General features: G+C 33.2%; 3 protein-coding genes across 4 annotated transcripts in view; 2 read left to right on the top strand and 1 right to left on the bottom strand.

The window, feature by feature from the left end:
• LOC106719441 (ATP-binding cassette sub-family G member 1-like) overlaps positions 1-5,718 on the top strand; it is a 29,652-nt gene extending 23,934 nt beyond the window's left edge. For both annotated transcript variants that reach the window (XM_045678546.1, XM_045678545.1), the window contains exons 6-11: positions 149-336; positions 963-1,116; positions 2,985-3,153; positions 4,079-4,179; positions 4,563-4,718; positions 5,156-5,718. In XM_045678546.1, coding sequence (XP_045534502.1) covers positions 149-336; positions 963-1,116; positions 2,985-3,153; positions 4,079-4,179; positions 4,563-4,718; positions 5,156-5,545 — 1,158 coding nt within the window. In that variant the 3' untranslated portion in view covers positions 5,546-5,718. The remainder of the gene's footprint in view (positions 1-148; positions 337-962; positions 1,117-2,984; positions 3,154-4,078; positions 4,180-4,562; positions 4,719-5,155) is intronic.
• A 3,382-nt stretch (positions 5,719-9,100) lies between these two features.
• Positions 9,101-11,223, bottom strand: LOC106719505 (malate dehydrogenase, cytoplasmic). The gene is made up of 2 exons (XM_014513858.2): positions 10,982-11,223; positions 9,101-10,322 (listed from the first exon to the last, which is right to left on the bottom strand). Exons 1-2 carry the CDS (start codon positions 10,982-10,984, stop codon positions 9,330-9,332), a joined length of 996 nt encoding a protein of 331 aa, XP_014369344.1. The 5' UTR covers positions 10,985-11,223; the 3' UTR covers positions 9,101-9,329.
• A 184-nt stretch (positions 11,224-11,407) lies between these two features.
• On the top strand, positions 11,408-18,832 carry LOC106719506 (leucine-rich PPR motif-containing protein, mitochondrial). Its single transcript, XM_014513859.2, has 9 exons — positions 11,408-11,692; positions 11,963-12,150; positions 12,506-12,704; positions 12,815-13,133; positions 13,252-14,805; positions 14,881-15,117; positions 16,817-16,963; positions 17,423-18,161; positions 18,333-18,832. The coding sequence occupies exons 1-9, from the start codon at positions 11,559-11,561 to the stop codon at positions 18,758-18,760; spliced, it is 3,945 nt and encodes a 1,314-aa protein (XP_014369345.2). The 5' UTR covers positions 11,408-11,558; the 3' UTR covers positions 18,761-18,832.
• Positions 18,833-19,107: the final 275 nt, after the last annotated feature.

The following is a 19,107-nucleotide window of genomic DNA, read 5'->3' as shown; positions in this document are numbered from 1 at the left end:
GATTTGAAACGCACTCAATTACTTGATAAAATTGTATTTTTTAATTTCGTGATATAAGACAAGCATATTCTTAATATTTTATACATAAATATTATCAGAAGGACAAACAATGCAGAATTTCGAAATAACTTTAAATACTCTCGATCAGGGCGCAGCACCGCTTCTCGTTCCGTTCCTGACCGAAGTGGGGCAGATCTGTCCATCAACGCACAATCCCGCAGACTTCGTGGTAGAGACAGTAGCAAGCGACCCCGAGGCCTCCGCAGAGATGTCCGAGCTCTGTCAGAACGGAAAGCTGTGCCGAAAATTGGACAGAATGACATTAAGAGGCGGGAGGTAAGATGAATCAGGAATATTCTTTGTATATTTGATGTAATAAATTAAAACACTATCCCGATATTAAAATCATTATCTGTTGAATATTTTGAACTTTTGACTACTACTTCTTAAATACATTTTAATCTTGATGTCGATTCCAATTCTTTTTTGGTAAATATGTACATAAATATAGTACGCTTAATTTATACTAAAGATCTGCTTCTTTAGAATTACACGGAATATTATCTAACACCAGATTATGAAAGTAGTCACAAACAAAATATAAATAATATTCTCAAGACGCAGTATTATAAGCTTATACGTTAATATTTCTTTACATAAGCTAAGAATAATGCTCAAGATATCCATACAGTTGGATTCTGCGACCCATTGTGACATAGATGTAGCTCCCTTAATTGCCTGTTACGTCATTCGTGAGAGAACTGACATTGTATTCCATGCATTATGAACGGTAGGGTCATATTTCAAACCTTAATTGTACCTGAGAACTTTTCTCTCTGTAATTTATATGCAAAAATCATCTTTAACTTCCTTCAATCTACGAATAAACCTTGTATTATCGTGTAAGTAGTATAAAGTAAAAACTAGCGTAATAAATTTAAACAAAGTTTTATAAATTTCAGGAAGCCTGTTCTGCACTCGGACGAGTCCATCCAAAGAATCTTCGTTGAGCACATAGCCAAAGAACAATTGCAGAAGATGGAATTCCCAACCACCTTCCTGACACAGTTTTTCATATTAACAAAACGAATGTTTATACAGAGCAGAAGAAACTCGGTAAGTTTTTGTTAATTCCTACATACAAACATTTCCTGCCTCACACTGCCTCGCTATGTTGCGGTCTGTGAAAGACGAAGCGAGCGTACCTCTTTCCCAAAGACTAGCAACGTAGCTGCAGTTCCTGTGTGTTATGGAGAAACATGGGCATCGGTGATCCTTAACACTGAGGGTCCCACTACTCATTTATCCAATTTTCATATAAACAGCTAACTACTGTCTCGTGAATTTATATGCTCAGTAATTAAGCTTCGTTTAATATTACAAAATTTAGCTCACTTTTTTTAGGAAGTTAAATAAACTATAACCAAGGAACGTGTAATATCGTAACAAAAAATAATCTATATGTTCCGCGCACACTGAAGATATTGGCCTCGACAGGGATTTTTTGCCCTATTTCGGTAGGAAAATAAGCGACCCAACCGTCATATTATTCCTACATTCCATAAATATCTTTGTTCATATTTCACTTTCCTAAAAAGAACGTTTAAAAAAGGATTTCTTCTTATTTACGATGGATAATGGACATAATTTAAAACTTTAAAAAATATTGAAGATTCCATTATAAAATTATTTTCAGTATAACATTTTCCACTTTCTTTTAAATACTCCTAGGTAAATATAATAAATCGAAATGAAACACAGTTTGAACAATTTAATTTTCACCATTTTAAATGAACAGTTCTTGCATTTTATTCATCGCTCAAAGTCGTCATTTATCAACGTTACATTCATTCGCTAATACACCGATTCGTTCCGCTGTTCTATTCAAGAAAATAACATTTTAAATTATACAAAGTATTATAAATAAAAATAAACTGTTGTAACGTGGAAGAAATTCACACTGTAGTGAAGAAGCACAGTCCTCATTTTCTTCTTGATTTGTCACGAATAATCCGATCATATAATATGTATAAGCATCAATAATATTATAGACATTATAAAAATAGATAAATCTTTTTTGTTCATTCCTAATAAGTCCAGTAATGCAGTTCAGTAAAGTGTAAAATTATGCTGATCTGCAAAAAAAAACGTTTACTCTTTTAGGATTTCCTTACCCTCTAAGTTCGTAATGTAAGATGGAAACAAAAACAGCACGTAGATTTTTAAATTTTTGAACTTCGGTTGAGGAGGTTTGATTAAAACAATATTATTCAGCCTTCAATATCGTCCACTAAATGATTGCTATAATTCGCTAGAAAAATGTGAAATATTTTTAATCTTCGCGTAATATTTTGTAATATTGAAATTGAATATAAAATTTGAAAAAAAAAATTGTGTAAAATATGTTCTGAAATTACGAAAAAATCATGAAAATATCTAATTATAACATAAAAAATCAAAGAACAGAAATTCGGGCCCATAAAGTCGTACTTTACACATTTATACATATAAGATTTATAAAAAAAAATCTTTTTAAGTATTATATTGCATTATCTGTGAATATTAATCAATTGTTTTCATGTATTAAATTCACTTCATCACTCATCCAGTCATCTAGTAATAAAGATAAGAAAGTAGTTGTTTTTATTAAATGTCGGGATATGGAATACAAGTAATGACTAGCGCTTTATCTTACTTTACCAAACTTCTGAGTAGTAGCAAAAATATTTTTTTACACCAAATGATGGATCATTGACGTATTATGAGCTTAAACTTTCAAGATCTTGTAGCTTTTCTCATCGTTGTTTTAATAACAAAGAAGACATATAATAGATTTTGATTATTTGTTTCTTTCGGATGCACTTTTTATTAGCTATGAAATGCTCCTATGGATAGACCACTTCTGCGATTATGTAAGGCGAGTTAACCTTAGTATTATTGACTACTGATCAATATATAAATCCCCCTTGTTTTTTGTTCCACAGATAACACTATGGATACAGTTGGTTCATCACGTGGTATCCGCAGTGCTCCTGGGAAGCATTTTCTTGTTCGTTGGTAACGATGCAGCCGTACCTATCGTTAACTTCAAGTTCTGCATAAGTGTACTCGTATTCTTCATGTATACTTACATCATGATACCTGTACTGTTGTGTAAGTTAGATTAATTTTACTGCCATCTATTGTTGATATAAAAAAATTGATGAAGCTTAAATATTACAAGGAAAAATTCAACTTGGTCATAGTTATTATCCGTTCATCACTAGAAACTGTTAAGAACACAAGCAAAGTTTGTTTTATAACAGCAATTGTAAATCTTAAAGAAAATTCAATGACAGCAAAGTACAGCGACATTTTAACGCTTTATTCGTTCTCGTTTCGTTATATTGTGAGACTGGAGTGACTTTTATTTATTTGAGTTAAACTCAAGCCTCAAATCCCTTTCGCCTTAAAGAAAACGCACGCGTTCACTCGCCTGGAAGTATTTTATTTTGCTACGCATTTGTTTTTTTGTACATTGAAGGGTTTTATTGACTGTACCAACAAAACGATCCGATGTTCGAGCAACGTATTACTCCCTCAATTCGATATATACACGTACGTCGAACACAAAAACGATTCTTCAGAATCAAATTTAAATTCGCTTTCTAAACAAAATAGTCGTCAGACCTGATGTTACATTTAATTCAGCTATTTGTTAAATAGGACAGTCTTACCGCTGGATTCAAGTCATTCAAGTAAACCCGTTGTGTATATTTCCATACTAAATCCACCCTAAGCGGGTTCGCTAAGTGATTTTAAGCGGTACGTTGTTAGTTTTTACCTATTGCCTTTTTCTTAGTAAAAAAAATGCATTAAGAAAAGTTTTTACATCGTGATATTAGACTTTTTCTTAGTAAATTAACTACATATTTAATTACTTACTACTAATATTTTGATACCCAGATAAAATCACTGATTTGTTAACAAAAATAATTTAATATTGCGATTTTAAGGCTTTTCTAGTTCTGTTTTTATGCCTCCCTTGATTTCTATTCGCTCTGATTAACCACTGCTCAACGTGTTTTTTACTCGACAGTTCCCATGGAGGTTCGCATGCTAAGACGTGAATACTTCAACCGTTGGTACGGTCTGAAAGCCTATTACGCAGCTCTAACATTTTCATCTCTGCCTGTTATGGTAAGTGCCAATTCTAAGCATTCAATCATATTTATTGTTAGATCTAAGTTATCTAAAATCAATTGAGCTTCTGTTTCCCTTTTCATGCGTCCTTTGGATAATAATATATCTTATCAAGTTTAAATATTAAAGTATACCGTTTAAAATAGTTAAGTAAGACGTAAAACCGCAGAATGTCAGGTTTGCTCATTATAATGTAAAACGAGTTATATTTACAAAATTTTAAAATAATGTTTGAAAATAATCACTTTGTCTTGATTGATATTAATTGAAAAGCATTTTATTGTGACGAGCGATGACTGCAATAATCAAACATAATGTTTTAATAGAGGCTCTGTTATTTTAGTGTTGTCGAAGAAACATTCAGATTTGTTTAATTTCAGGTTCTCTTCGGCTTACTGTTCCTTGTAATCGTCTATCTCATGTCAGGACAAATTCTAGAATGGGACCGTTTTATCTTGTTCGTATTTTGTGCTATACTGATCGCCATTTGTTCTGAAGGCTTTGGACTTGTCGTGGGCTCTGCCTTCAATGCTACCGTAAGTTATTTAATGCTTAGTTTGCATTATGCTAGTAGCACTGGCATACAACTAGCATAATGTAAACACTAACTGGCACCAGTGGGCCCATACAGTACATGTTAGGTCAGCGCTACTGTACTGGCATAACGTTTTCAGGCATAACAGACAATTTACTTTTTTTATTTTCCCACATTTTATTAAACTGTTATAATATTTTACTCATAACAAAACATGTGCCTATGAAAAAACTTAATTGTTATCTAAGTAATCATTTTCTTAAGTATAATTTAATCTAATCCATTCCATTGTTAGTCTAATAATGATAAAATAGATAGTCGTAATTGATTAAATACATCGCATCAATTAATTTCCTGATTTCCTTTCGAGAGTATTCGATTAATGCTATTTATCTATACTGATAATTTTAAAAATGAGTCTTAAATTTATCTTTTCAGAATGGCTCCATAGTAGGTCCTGCAACGGTATCTCCATTACTGGTTCTTTGCTGCTATGGTATGGGATTCGGACCGTATATAGAAACAAGAATGAAGATCTTAATGTCATTATCATACTTGCGTTACGGATTGTCAGGATTATCCATTGCATTGTACCAAAAGAGATCGTCTATGGAGTGCCATCAAGATTTCTGCCTGTACTCCGATCCTAAACTCATTCTTCGTGACGTCGGCATGGCGAATGAAACTTATTACATGCAAATTGTTGGTTTACTTGGCTTTATTATAATTCATAGGTTAATAGCTTACTTTGTACTACGATATCGTCTTACCACGGAATTCTCAAATAAATTCATGTCGTATATTAGCAAATTTTTAAAGCATAGATAATTTTGTTTTGTCGTCTCTGAATCTGGGAAGAATCTGGATAGTGCACAAAATAGAATATATGGCCTGGAATTTACTAAGCTTCTACATCTCATCTCTTTGTACACGTGAAGTTATTGAATATTTGTTACGTGTTTACCATTTATCTGGTTTTATAATTTTGTTACAGCTTCGGTATTTCAACTTTAAAATAAATTCCAAAGCTCTTAGTTATAATTTAATCGGACAAGGACTTAAGAATTACATTTGTTACCGTGGGTTTCTTAGATCAAAATTCCCGTTTAAAAAATATTGTTATCTCTGTTTTGTTTAAAAAATGACAGGGATGATGATATATTTTATACATTTTGATGTCAGAAACCAATGGTAAGTGAACTAAAATTTAACTTGATAGTACTTTTTTATAAGTTATAAAGTATTCGAATCTGTGATTTTTTATTGTATTCTGTTTAAGGAAAAGGATGAAATTTATAACGGACAATAAAATGTTTATAAAATCTTGTTCAGTATTTTTCGTTTTAATATGTAGTACTTACTACCTGTACGTAATTTGAAACTAATCGACTAATTTTGTAGGATTAGGTGAATTAAGTTATGGCCGTTTGTAGTAAATGAAGACTTGTTCATCAGGTGTTAACGATTAATTAACCTGCGACACCACATATTTGAAACATTCTTGTAAAAAACAGTCGCAAACAAAATGCACTAAAAAGAAACAAAATAATGACATGAAAACTTCTTTCTTTCTTCTCTCTTTCAAAAACCCTCTAAACTCTAAAGAAAGTTCTCTTCTTTCTTGTAACATGTCTATATTGTATAATTATTGTTATTTCGCAGTCGGTGTCGGCCGAAGTAAATATAATATTATACATTTTATATTTGAGATGTATGAGACATACTTACGTTTATGTCCCTACTTAGGCCGAAACCGACTCCAAAATAACAATAATTATACAATATAGACATGTTACAAGAAAGAAGAGAACTTTCTTTAGAGTTTAGAGGGTTTTTGAAAGATAGAAGAAAGAAAGAAAGAAGTTTTCATGTCATTATTTTGTTTCTTTTTAGTGCATTTTGTTTGCGATTGTTTTTTATGGTACTTTTGAATGCATTTTGTTTAAAATTGTTTTTTTATGTTACTTTTGAGTGCATTTTGTTTTAAATTGGTTTTTTTAGGTTACTTTTGAGTGCATTTTGTTTGAAATTGGTTTTTTTAGGTTACTTTTGAGTGCATTTTGTTTGAGATTGTTTTTTTTTTTTTAAGTCGGCTATTTTTTTTTCTTAAAATTTTTGTTTTATTTCACAATTTTTAGTGAATTTGAAGTTCAATTACAAATTTCCTTAATACATATAAAGACATAAATAAGACAAATAAAGAAAAGGACTTTCCTATTTAATATGTGTGTACTTCAATTCAAAAACTAATTTAGAATGCAGCAGATAACCACTTATCCTTTAAACAATGAAATAATTATCAAAATCGGTATACGAACTAATACATCGTAGCGTGCCTTTAATTTTGTCCAGCCGCGCGCCGCAGTAGCATTTTTCGAATGCGCGTAGTTTTTAATTATTTAATATCTCCCAAACTATTGATCAGAATTACATAGTTTAAAGGCTAATGTAATCTGCATTTAATACTCTAGCCATCAAACATATTTATTTGGGTAAGGATTCATATCGAATGTAATATAATAGCGCCGTAAGCTTACGACGCTGTTTTTCGTATGCATTTTAATCGAAGTTTGTTCACAATAACATGGTTTTTGTGAGACATCCATAGATGATAGATATATGCCACCGAAGACTTTTATTTAGCAAATTTAAGGATCTATAATTACTCCATACTTATTTTTATGTAAGTCATATAGTTTGACCTACGTAAGCCCAGAAAGCAAAATTGTGCTTTTCGTGTAGCATTTTTCGTTTCCGCGTAATTTTATTCTTACGATATCTCCTAAGCTATTAGACAGAATGATATAGTTTCGATTGCAAATATAATCTACATTAAATTCTCTTGATAATGAACATGTTTATTTACATAAGGGTTAATACTGAACTCGAATAATAGCGTCGGATATAGGGCATGAATTTAATTGATATTTCTGAAGAAAAAAATGGTTATTGTGAGAAAACTATAAAAGATAGATATATGCTATCGCTGACTTTTATTTAGCACATTTAAAGAGCTACAATTCGCCATACATCATTTTTATGAAGGTCCTATAGTTTAGCCTACGTAAGCGCTGAAAGCAAAAATGTCTCTAATTTTCGCAACAAATTTTGAAGCTATATTCAAAATCTACTAGTCTTCTAGTTATTTAAAAAAAAAAAAACAAAAAAATGGGACCCACCTGCAAGCACTTCCTTTCGATTAAAATATTTTTCATCAAAATCGGACCACCAGGGGCGGAGCTTCGCGGTAACACACATAAAAAAAAAAAAACAGTCGAATTGATAACCTCCTTCTTTTTGAAGTCGGCTAAAAAATATGAAAGTAGAATCATTAAACGAAATCTATAAGTTTTGTTTGTGTCGAATTAGCGGGATTTATTCAAGGTCTGTTCGATTGTTAATCGTTCAGTAGAATTTTAAAAAGGTGTCAAATTCTAACACGCAAATAAGCTATCATGAAATAAAAACTTTAAATACATCCAGCATTGCATGGAATACTAAGTAGTGCTTAACTGCAGTTTCTAAATGATTTAATCAACTATATGGTCGCTGCGATCTAAAATAGGCCTTAATCTCCGACAATAGGTATCCACTATCCTCGGTCATGCGCCACGTCAACTTGAATTTAACATCTAGGACTTATCTAGGATCAGCCGTCTTGGACCTCTCGTAGGTCTTTCATGAACTCATTCATCTCATACACCACCACACGTTGTGATGTTAAGACCGTTTTAAAGTTATTAGCGCATTATTTTCATTATGTTTTTTAACCTTCCAATCTTTTTTTCCAATTAAAACACGTGATGACTGCGTGTTCGTTATCAGATAATTCTAGCGCTGGCCAGTATGTATTTAACAAATTCTGATAAAATTACTTACGTGCTTCCAATACAACTATAGGATAACATATTAAATTTACGTCAAAGAAATTCAAGATAACCTTGAAATTTTTTGATTAAAACAACAATGAATTAAGAGTGATTCATAATAAAATCACCAAAAATTGGAAAATCTGTGGTCGAAATCTGATTATGTGGATAGTTGATCTTACGAATAATTCTCGTACGCATGTCGATTGTGTATAGCGTTATGCATTGTCCTAATTTGATTGTAATCTTACTACCAAAGTAATAATATACTTAGTACTAGGATTCGCGGCAAAAGACTAGGCTAGTAAATATTACGCTGTAAAACAATAAAATTAAGTTTCATAACTCTATTAACCATGAGTATAATTTGATAAGAATGTTTGTTAATACATACTGAAGGCAAATGTCATATCTATGCACTGATATGGTCTGTGGAAATATTGATGAAATAAAATTACATAATAATATAAATGCTTATCCACTCATTTAAAATAAATAAAAGAATGAATTTGGCTGCATATTTTTATTGCTGTATAAGTATAATATCAATCATAGTTTAATATCAGATAGAAATAATTTAAAAAAACAAAATAACAACAACCTATGATCAACAATTTAAGCAAAAGCAAATAATATACTGTAACTTTGTTTCAACAAAGATAAACAATAAGACCTAATGTTATAAAAGAGTTAAACTCTGGTGCTCTTGCAGCTACATTTAATTATTCTTATAAACTACACAGTCAATCCTTGCACACATCCAAAGCATCCTGTTTCTCTTCAGCCAGCTCTTTTCCGGTATTATCTAACATTTGACGGGCAAAGTCAGAGATAGTTAGACCCTCAACAATCTTCCACTTTCCATTGCTAACGGTAACGGGGAAGGAGAAAACAATATCACGCGGAGTACCATATGAACCGTCAGAAACAACACCCATACTAACCCAGCGGTCACCGGTACCCAAAAACCAATCTCTCATATGGTCAGATGCTGCTTTGGCAGCAGAAAGAGCAGATGACATCTTCCTAGCCGCTATAACTGCAGCACCACGTTTTTGTACAGTACTAACAAATGTGGTCTTCAGATATTCATCATCATTAATGGCTGCAGGGACTGGCTTCTCAGCACCATTAATCTTAACTAAAGCATTTGAGGCATCAGGGAACTGTGTGGAAGAGTGATTACCCCAAATGATTACATTCTTAACATCTTGCACAGGAACGCCAATTTTCGCGGCTAATTGCGACTGAGCACGGTTTTGGTCCAAACGGGTCATGGCAGTGAAGTTTTCTTTTGGAATAGATGGAGCGTATTTTGAACAGATCAAAGCATTGGTGTTTGCAGGGTTGCCTACAACAAGTACCTTAACATCTTTACGGGCAACTTTATCGAGAGCCTGGCCTTGCTCCTTGAAAATGCGTACATTGGCAGAGAGCAGATCTTTTCTCTCCATACCCTCTCTCCTGGGCATAGCACCAACTAAGAAGGCTGCAGCAACATCTTTGAAAGCCTCCTCTGGGTTAGCAGTGGGGAGGACCCCAGTGAGCAGAGGCAATGCACAGTCAGCAAGCTCCATTACTACACCTTCTAAAACTCCCATCATGGGAGCAATATCGAGAAGGTGAAGGTATACTGGCTGTTCTGGACCAAAGACAGCACCAGAAGCAATCTGGTACAATAGGGAGTAAGCAATCTGCCCTGCAGCTCCAGTTACTACCACTTTGATTGGTGCAGCCTGGGGAAAAAAAAACAAATTTTATTATACTCATAAATTTCAAAATCTATTCACTAAAAGCAGCTAATTTATAAATGGTCAAAGTTCAATATACTATATGTTCAAAGTTCAAAAAAAATCTTTCAAAGCAGTGTTTTATTATGAAGTTTGACATGAGCTGAGAATGATTAAATGTTATATCAAATTAACATAAAAATACAGGTAAAAAGTAAAAAATATAGAAATTAAAATAAAATACTTCTCAAACATAGTTCATAATTTTAAGCCCTACATATCGTCACAAAAGGTAGATTGGTGTAACCTTGAATTTCAAAATAAGTTTGTAAAAGTTACCATGGTTAAAGGTGCAACTACAACTACCCTCTCTGTATCAACTGGTTCAGAATACCCACAACAACATGCCATACCGACAATAATTGGCTTACGAGATGAAATAAATGCTATACCATACGATACGGTTATCATCATTTGATAATAATCCCCTCTATGATTCAAATTGATTGTGCTATTGAAACCAAGTGAAACAGCCGACATTAAAAACCATGAACTATTTATTAATTTTAAAATTAAGGTTTTCAATCCTAGTCTAGAAGTCCAAGTCCACCTAAAGGTCATAGCAATGTCAAATAACGGCTGGAGAAAATTTATAAAAAACTTACCATTTTATAGTTGATAAGGCACGAATTCAAGAAATAATCTGACTATCTCAATATACAGGCGTAAAGCTCTGTTCACCAAAACAGTTCCTTCTGCAACTCCAGATGATCGCTTGAGATAAAGAATAACCGGAAACCGAACTGAATATAAAAACTGAACTCAATTTATAAGTATTGCATATAACCGTACAACATATAACTATAAATGACAGGTCATGTTACGTTACGCCGGCAACCGATTGTAGATAATGGATATAGTCAACGCAGACAATGAATGTTTGATTGTGGCGATGTTCTTAATAGAATTAGAAGCCGCGATTTTATCGATTTAAGAGCCTTTTCGAAGGCCAGGCATTTATTACAGAAATTGGTGTAAAAACTTTAATTTTCATTTTTAAACTTCTTTAACTTCTTTGCACTCGAATATAGTCTGTAACATATTCTCTTTGGTTCGGGCTGGCGAATGTGACATAACGAGATAACCTTAAATTCATACATTTCCCCGAGAAAAATAGCAAATAAAAATAATTAAACGATTTCAATTAATATAATTTTGATGCAATAAATAATTTTCCTTAAAATGTCATCATTATTGCGTTCAACGAAGTTTATTCGGTATTTTACTGGTGCAGCAAGAACTTTAATTTTAAACTCGGCGAAAAGTGCTGAAGCGAATTTACTTGTTAATTCTAAATCATTAAGTGCAAGTAATAGGTAAGTAATTCTACGCTTACATTATAATTAAGGATTTAGTTATATTTTTCCTTCTTGTCGGATATAAGTCATTTCTCAGTAAAACATTGTATTTGCGAAATAGAATGGAAGGATTCATCAATCGATAAATGCTGAGCGTAATTAGTACTTTTTGGCGTTGTTGTGAACAATAAAGCTATAAAAATGAATACTTTCATATAATCCCGATGCTTCCTTGCATTAACCTAACCTTCATTTAAGTTACATCTTATGAAATATATTTTTTTCCAGTGTCTTGCTAAGAGATTATGCAACTTCTAAAAAGAAGGAAAGTCTTGAACCATTACTACAAAGGTTAGACTCAGATGTTCGAAGATTTGGAAGAATCACAAAAAAAGATATTGATGAAGTATTTGATGAGATAATTTCAAAAAGCGACATCACCAGCTCTCAATCGTTGCTAGTGATCAGATGTTGTGGTGAGTCAAAAAAATGCTTATTAGATTTTCTGTTATTGAATATAACAGGCTCGCAAGTACACTCTGTTTTTTATGACGATCTCTGATGGATTTAAGATAAATCTACTTTAAAAATTTTCATTTACCTAAATATACATTGATCAATAGAAACTGGTAATAGCATAAAATAATGATAATAAACACATTTAATTTATTAACAAGACATAATTAGATAGTGATAACTTTTAGACCATTGTATAACAGATTGTCGTGCAGATATGCTTGTAAGTTTAATGATTTCACCAGTAATATAACAATGCAGATGTATTTTCATCTATAAACTAGCAACAATCAATATCACAAAACATAATTTCAGGTGAATTAGTACCAGAAGAACTTCCTGAAGAAAGAACACTATTGGTACAGAAAATATGGAGTGTATTAACAGAAAGAGGCATCCCAATGGACATATCACATTACAATGCTTTACTTAGGGTTTACATTGAAAATGAACATCCATTTTCACCAGCAAAAATACTTGAAGAACTAGAGAACAAAGGACTACAACCAAATAGGTAAAGCACAAGCTGTTAGGAAATTATGAAATGGGTTGTTCACAATTTAATAATTGATTTTGTCAATGTTCAATTCAATTTATCAAAAATGTTGTTTAATTTTCAATCAGGGTAACATATCAACGACTTATGTGGCGGTATTGTCAAGAAGGAGATGTTGACGGCGCTACCAAAGTTCTGGAAAAAATGCGAGAACTTAATCTTCCCGTGTCTGAACCTGTATTGAATGCTTTAGTTATGGGACATTCATTCCATGGTGATACTGATGGTGCCAAAACGGTTTTGGAAACTATGGCCGCTGCTGGACTACAACCTACTAATCGTTCATACACATTACTAGCTTGTGGATTTGCAAGGAAAGGGGATATACAGGGCATTAAAGAGGTCATCAAAACTGCAACTGCAAAGGATGCCTTTTTGTGTGATAAGGTGTGTGTTTAAATAATTATAACTTTTTATCTTACTGTATTACAGACTTCTAAATAACTTAACAAATATATATGTGTGCAAAAGTTATAATCTTGTAATTTTACTTTGTTTATTGCAGGATATTTTAGACATAATTGAACATTTAGCTATTGGAGGTCATAATGACAAAATAGATGAACTGTTTCCTCATCTTCAAAAGAGTCATGGGTATAACCAGGATGTATACAATCTTGTGTTAAGATTATTAAACAAGGGTCATGAAGATTCTGCCAAGAAAATGATAAAAACAATGCCCAAAGTACTCACAACTGATGATACACCATTCAAATGTGCATTCTTTGTAAAACAATTAGTAAAGATTAATAATTCGCCAGACAATGTTGTAAAGTCGTGCAGAGCACTTCAAGAAGAAGGTTTGGCTCCTAAAGCACTTTATATTGCAGCTGAAACGGCATTCCACTTAAAGAAACCTGAATTAGCACAAAAGCTTTTAAAAGAGCTGCAAAAAGATGGATTAGAGTTACGTCAGCATTACTTTTGGCCTATCCTTGCTCAAAAAGGCAAAGAAGGTGATGAGGAAGGTCTCTTACAGGTGCTTAGAGATATGGCGAGAGAGGGTTTAATTCCCACCGGTGAAGCCCTTAGGGATTATGTGATTCCTTTCCTAATTGGTAAAGACACTCCTGAGAATATAATTCTTAAGCTGCAAATTTCAAATGTACCTCCTGCTCTCAGTGCGAGAAATGTTATGATAGAAGTTTTAGAAACTGGAAATATTCAGAAAGCGGCTGATATAGCTTTGCAGTATCGTCCTAAGGGGCAGTACTCGTTAATTTCTCGACCCTTGATTCATGCCCTAAATAAGACTAAAGACATTAAATCATTTGTAAACATTTTGCATGTTATAAGCCGTCCACAACAAACAAATGCTGAGGATGACTCTATGATCGATGAAACACAGAGAGATGATGTGAACAGTAGAGAAATTGGTCGTATTGTAAAAACAGCAGTGAAAAATTTAGCGAATCCTGAATTATGTGAACGACTATTGGAAGAATTACACTCAAAAGGCCTAACCATAAGCACATCCTACGCAGAAGAAATAGAACAATATCTTGGACAAAATATGACTACAAATATATCTGAATTATTATCTAAGTTAACTTCTCCAGATTTGGAAGTCGTCCCTCTCGAAAGTCCGCGTCGCACTGGACCACGAAATTCCGCACAGCTTGAACAACTGCTGACACGAATTAAAAGTAAAGATGGCAATAATGTTAATCGTATACAAAAGCAACTACTGGATACATATATTAAGGAAAATAATGTCGAAAAATTGAACAGCTTTTTGGAAGAACTGAAATCAACAAACTTTGAACTCACAATACCAACTCTCGCCCAACTATTTGAATTTTATGCTGTGAATGATAATATTGATAAAGCCAGAGAAATTCAAGATCAGATCGCTGCAAAAGATCCAGAATTTAAACTAAACAAATATAAGATTGTGCAATTTGCAAATGCTTTAGTAAAAGCCAATAAATATGAAGAGGCTGTACAAGTTTTGGTAGATAACAAACAAATAGATGAGGAAGAACTATCAGGGTTCATGATAAACTCTAAATGCTGGCAAATGTTAAACAACTTGGCTGAGCAAAAAGATGTTACTAAGGTGGGTAAAATTAAAACAGTCTATTTTAAATGCATGTTAACATTTTAACATTATAATGTGTATTTTTCTGTTTAGGTGAAAGAGTTAACAAAGATATTGATTGAAAACAACTACATTGTACCTTCAAATGTAATACTAGGACCTTCTATTAAAGTGCATTTAATACAGAATGATATAGAAGGTGCATTGAAAGAGTTTGAGGAATGTTGCAAGCAATATAGAAGTACACCATGGAAAGGGGAGCTGATGAAATCACTTATATTAGCGGAAGACGCAACAAAACTACAATGGTTAGCTGATCTTAGCACTCAGGTATCAAAATATTTATTATATATATAAAAGAAAGTCGTGTTAGTTACACAATTTATAACTCAAGACCAGTCGAACTGATTTAGCTGAAAATTGGTGGGCAGGTAGCTTAGAACCAGGAAACGGACATAGGATAATTTTTACCCCGTTTTCTATTAGGTCCTTACATATGAAATTGGCGTTTTTCGTACTGGCCACTTTAATCACGAATTTCTCCTCTTTGGTAAGGAATTCCAAATTCAAATTTGTACAGCTATAGACTCATGTATTTGTGGTTCGATGACCGTCATTCATTTGTTTTTTTCTTCTGTTTTTTTCTGTTTGCGTCACTCATTTTACAAAATGGAAAACTTAAAATATTGCATTATTTACGAGTACGAGTTCCGCCGTGGCACTAGAGCTGCGGAAACGACTCGAAGGGTGAATGATGTGTATGGCGGTCGTGTTGCAAAAGAAAACACAGTTCGTTTTTGGTTCCAAAGTTTTAGTTCTGGAAATTTCGAGCTGCAGAACAAGCCCCTTGGACGGCCTGAGACTCAAGTTGATAATGAAGAGTTGAAGGCTATTGTGGAAGCGGATCCATCGCAAACCACGTTCGAGTTAGCTGCAGGCTGCGATGTTAGTGATAAAACTGTTTTAATTCACTTGAAGCAAATTGGGAAGATTGAAAAGCTTGAAAGGTGGGTACCTCACGAATTGACTGAAGCAAACCGGCAAACGCGCGTCGACTGTTGCATTACATTACTAAACCGGCACAATAATGAAGGTATTTTAAATCGAATCATTACCTGTGATGAAAAATGGGTTCTTTACGATAATCGGAAGCGCTCAGCGCAATGGTTGGATCCTGGCCAGCCAGCCAAATCCTGCCCCAAGCGAAAATTAACCCCAAAAAAGTTACTTGTAAGCGTTTGGTGGACTAGTGCCGGTATTGTTCATTACAGTTTTCTCAAATCTGGCCAGACTATTACGGCTGATGTCTATTGTCAGCAATTGCAAACCATGATGGAAAAGCTAGCGGCTAAACAACCTAGGCTGGTCAATCGCTCCACGCCACTGCTGCTTCACGACAACGCTATACCACACACTGCGCAACAGACGGCTACTAAATTAGAAGAGCTTCAATTGGAAAGTCTAAGACATCCTCCGTACTCCCCGGGCCTTGCTCCAACAGATTACCATTTTTTTCGAAATTTGGATAACTTCTTGCAAGGGAAAAAATTCAACTCCGATGGGGCAGTCCAAATCGCCTTCAAAGATTTTATTGATTCCCGTCCGACTGGTTTTTTTTAGTAAAGGGATCAATGAACTACCTATGAGATGGCAAAAGTGCATAGAAAATAATGGTTCATACTTTGATTAATTAAATATATTATATTAAAAAATATTCGACTTTTTGTTCCTCCCATACAAAACGCCAATTTCATATGTAAGGACCTAATATTTTTATTTTCCGCGCGGACGGAGTCGCGGGTAAAAGCTAGTTTTTTTATATTTCTAATGGCAATAACGTTACTAGCTTAATTAATATTATGGTTACACAACATATTTGTCGGGTTGTTATTTAAAAAAATATATATTTTTTGCAAATTGTAAAGTGAAATTGACATTGTTAAAATTTTTCAGCCTACATAAAATTACACTATCTTGTTCTGATTTCAGTTAATTATATTACAATATAAATATTAAAAAATAATTTCAGATACACGGAGAAGTGAATATTTTGCACGATTTAGTTCTAGCATTTGTAGAGTGTGGTCGTTTGAGGCAAGCTCGCAGAATACTGGAGACTCCCGGCATGCACACACGACAGAAACGATTGGACGATGCCTGCCAACGTTACGTACAGGTATATATACATATTGATAAAATTTAAGTGTCTCAATGTTATATAAAAAAAATCTATATATTTCGTACACAAAATTTTCGTAGTAGATAAAGAAAAACCATTTTTTCTTTAATTTTTATCTGTCTATCTCTGGAACGGTTTGACAGATTTTGACGGGACTTGAATGGGAATGTAACTGATGCATGCAAGCATATAATAGGCTACTTTCTTTTAATTCAGCGCTAATGAATTCGCGGGCTATTTACATGATGTCATATATCTTATATCTAAATCACTGCTTAGCTATTCAACATCTATACTTAGACAGTCAAATATATAATTCTTTTGGATTTGTATCATAAAAATTATGATTATAAAATATATCAAATACAAACCTTTAGTGTTAGTCCTTTGTGTGCTATAAATACTTCTGTGATCTTTGTTTTACTAAATAAAATCAAGCTAATGTTATAATTACAGGAAGGCAAATCAGAATATTTGGAAGGATTACTAGAAGCAACAAAAGAGTTGTCGTACATTGATCGTTCCAATATCTTTTACCATTTACTTGTAACATACTGCAAAGCGAATGAAACTGACAAAGCTTTGGGTCTGTGGACAGTTCTGCAAGAGGAAGGTGAAGTCCCAAGTGAAGAGTTTCTGAAATACCTTGGTAAACATTTGAAATCCCAGAAAAGAGATGTCCCATTCATTATTCCTGAGGATCAGACCAATGAGGTTCCGATTGAAAAGAAAGTTGTGAAGAAAACAACCTCACAAGTCACCAAATCTAAAGAAAGCACACAATTAACCCTGCAGTTAACAAAAAAAGAAGTTAGCAGTAAAGTAGAGAAACTAGTTAAAGAGGGCAATGCCTCCGCAGCTATGGACTATACAATAAAATGCATCCAAAACGGTGTAATTCCACTAGATAATGTAACCAAGTTCATGCTTAAATCTTTATCTGATGAAGGAAATGTTGAAAAGATACAATTGTTGGACAGTTATTTGACCAAATCCAAGAAGCAACATGTAACATATGATGACAAATTGGCTCTGGCTATATTTAAGAAAGGCGATGGCCCTCAGTACGTTGAGAGTCTTTATAACGCTCTCCAATTGGCTAATACTGATGAACAAATTGAAGAAATTATTCAGAAATTCCCACGAACCAATGCATTCTCTTTAGCGGTACAAAATGAGGAAATGTCACAAAAATGTGAGAGTTTTTTATTATTACGGACACATCATTGTAAAATATTTAACTTCTTAGTAATTCAATCATACTAAACATTTTCAAAATCAACTTCTTTTGAAGAAAAATATTCATATTTTATATTTTTTGCATTTAATTTAAATCAAAAACACATTATTTTTTTTTCTTTTTCAGGCCAAAAACTAGTGCTGTTAGCTGCTTCAAAAGGCCACGTTTTCCCAGCAAACTTATTGTGGATGGAATATATTTTAGCGGGCAATGATAAGGATGCAGACTTGATCTGGAATCAAGCTTTGAGCTCTGCCAATGTTATTGTGTTCAGACGATTGCTTCAGGAGTGTTACTTCAGAAATGATACAAAGCCAATAGATAAAGTTATCAGCGCTCTGAAAACTAACAAGAATTTGCCGTCAGCGACATTAGCGAATGTTTATTCTAGATTAATCGATATCCTAGTAATAAATAACAAGATGAATGAAGCTAAATCGGCTTATGAAGAAGCTTTAAGTTTCGGTATCACAAAGGACGAAATAAACAAAAATACTCTTCGAAGGCTTAATATTTCGTCGGAAAATTCTAGCGCTGAATCTAAATCGCTGTAGATTTATTACTAAAACTAGATTTCATCCATAATATCTCTAAATACTTTTTTCTCAATTATAGCTAGTGTTCTTCTTTGTCTCGCTCACGCTCATGTCAAATAACATTTCGGGAGCTAGCCACAGATAAACAAAGATTTGTCATTTATTTGTTAATAAAACCTGTGATCGTATATTTTATCCTAAAACCAAAAATCGCATTATTTGCATTTATGTTTGTCATTTTGTAAAATTAAAATAAATACAGTTGACTATAAGATATTCTACATATAATATTAACTATGTAAATTTAATGAGTCTTAAACTTTCTGAGTTGAATGAGTTTTAAATCCTTAGTTTTAGTAAATTAT

The sequence above is a fragment of the Papilio machaon genome, chromosome 7 (assembly GCF_912999745.1).
Source record: "Papilio machaon chromosome 7, ilPapMach1.1, whole genome shotgun sequence".
In the NCBI taxonomy this organism is placed as follows: domain Eukaryota; kingdom Metazoa; phylum Arthropoda; class Insecta; order Lepidoptera; family Papilionidae; genus Papilio; species Papilio machaon.
The sequence above is the reverse complement of the archived record's forward strand: the minus strand, read 5'-3'. Positions and strand labels throughout refer to the sequence as shown.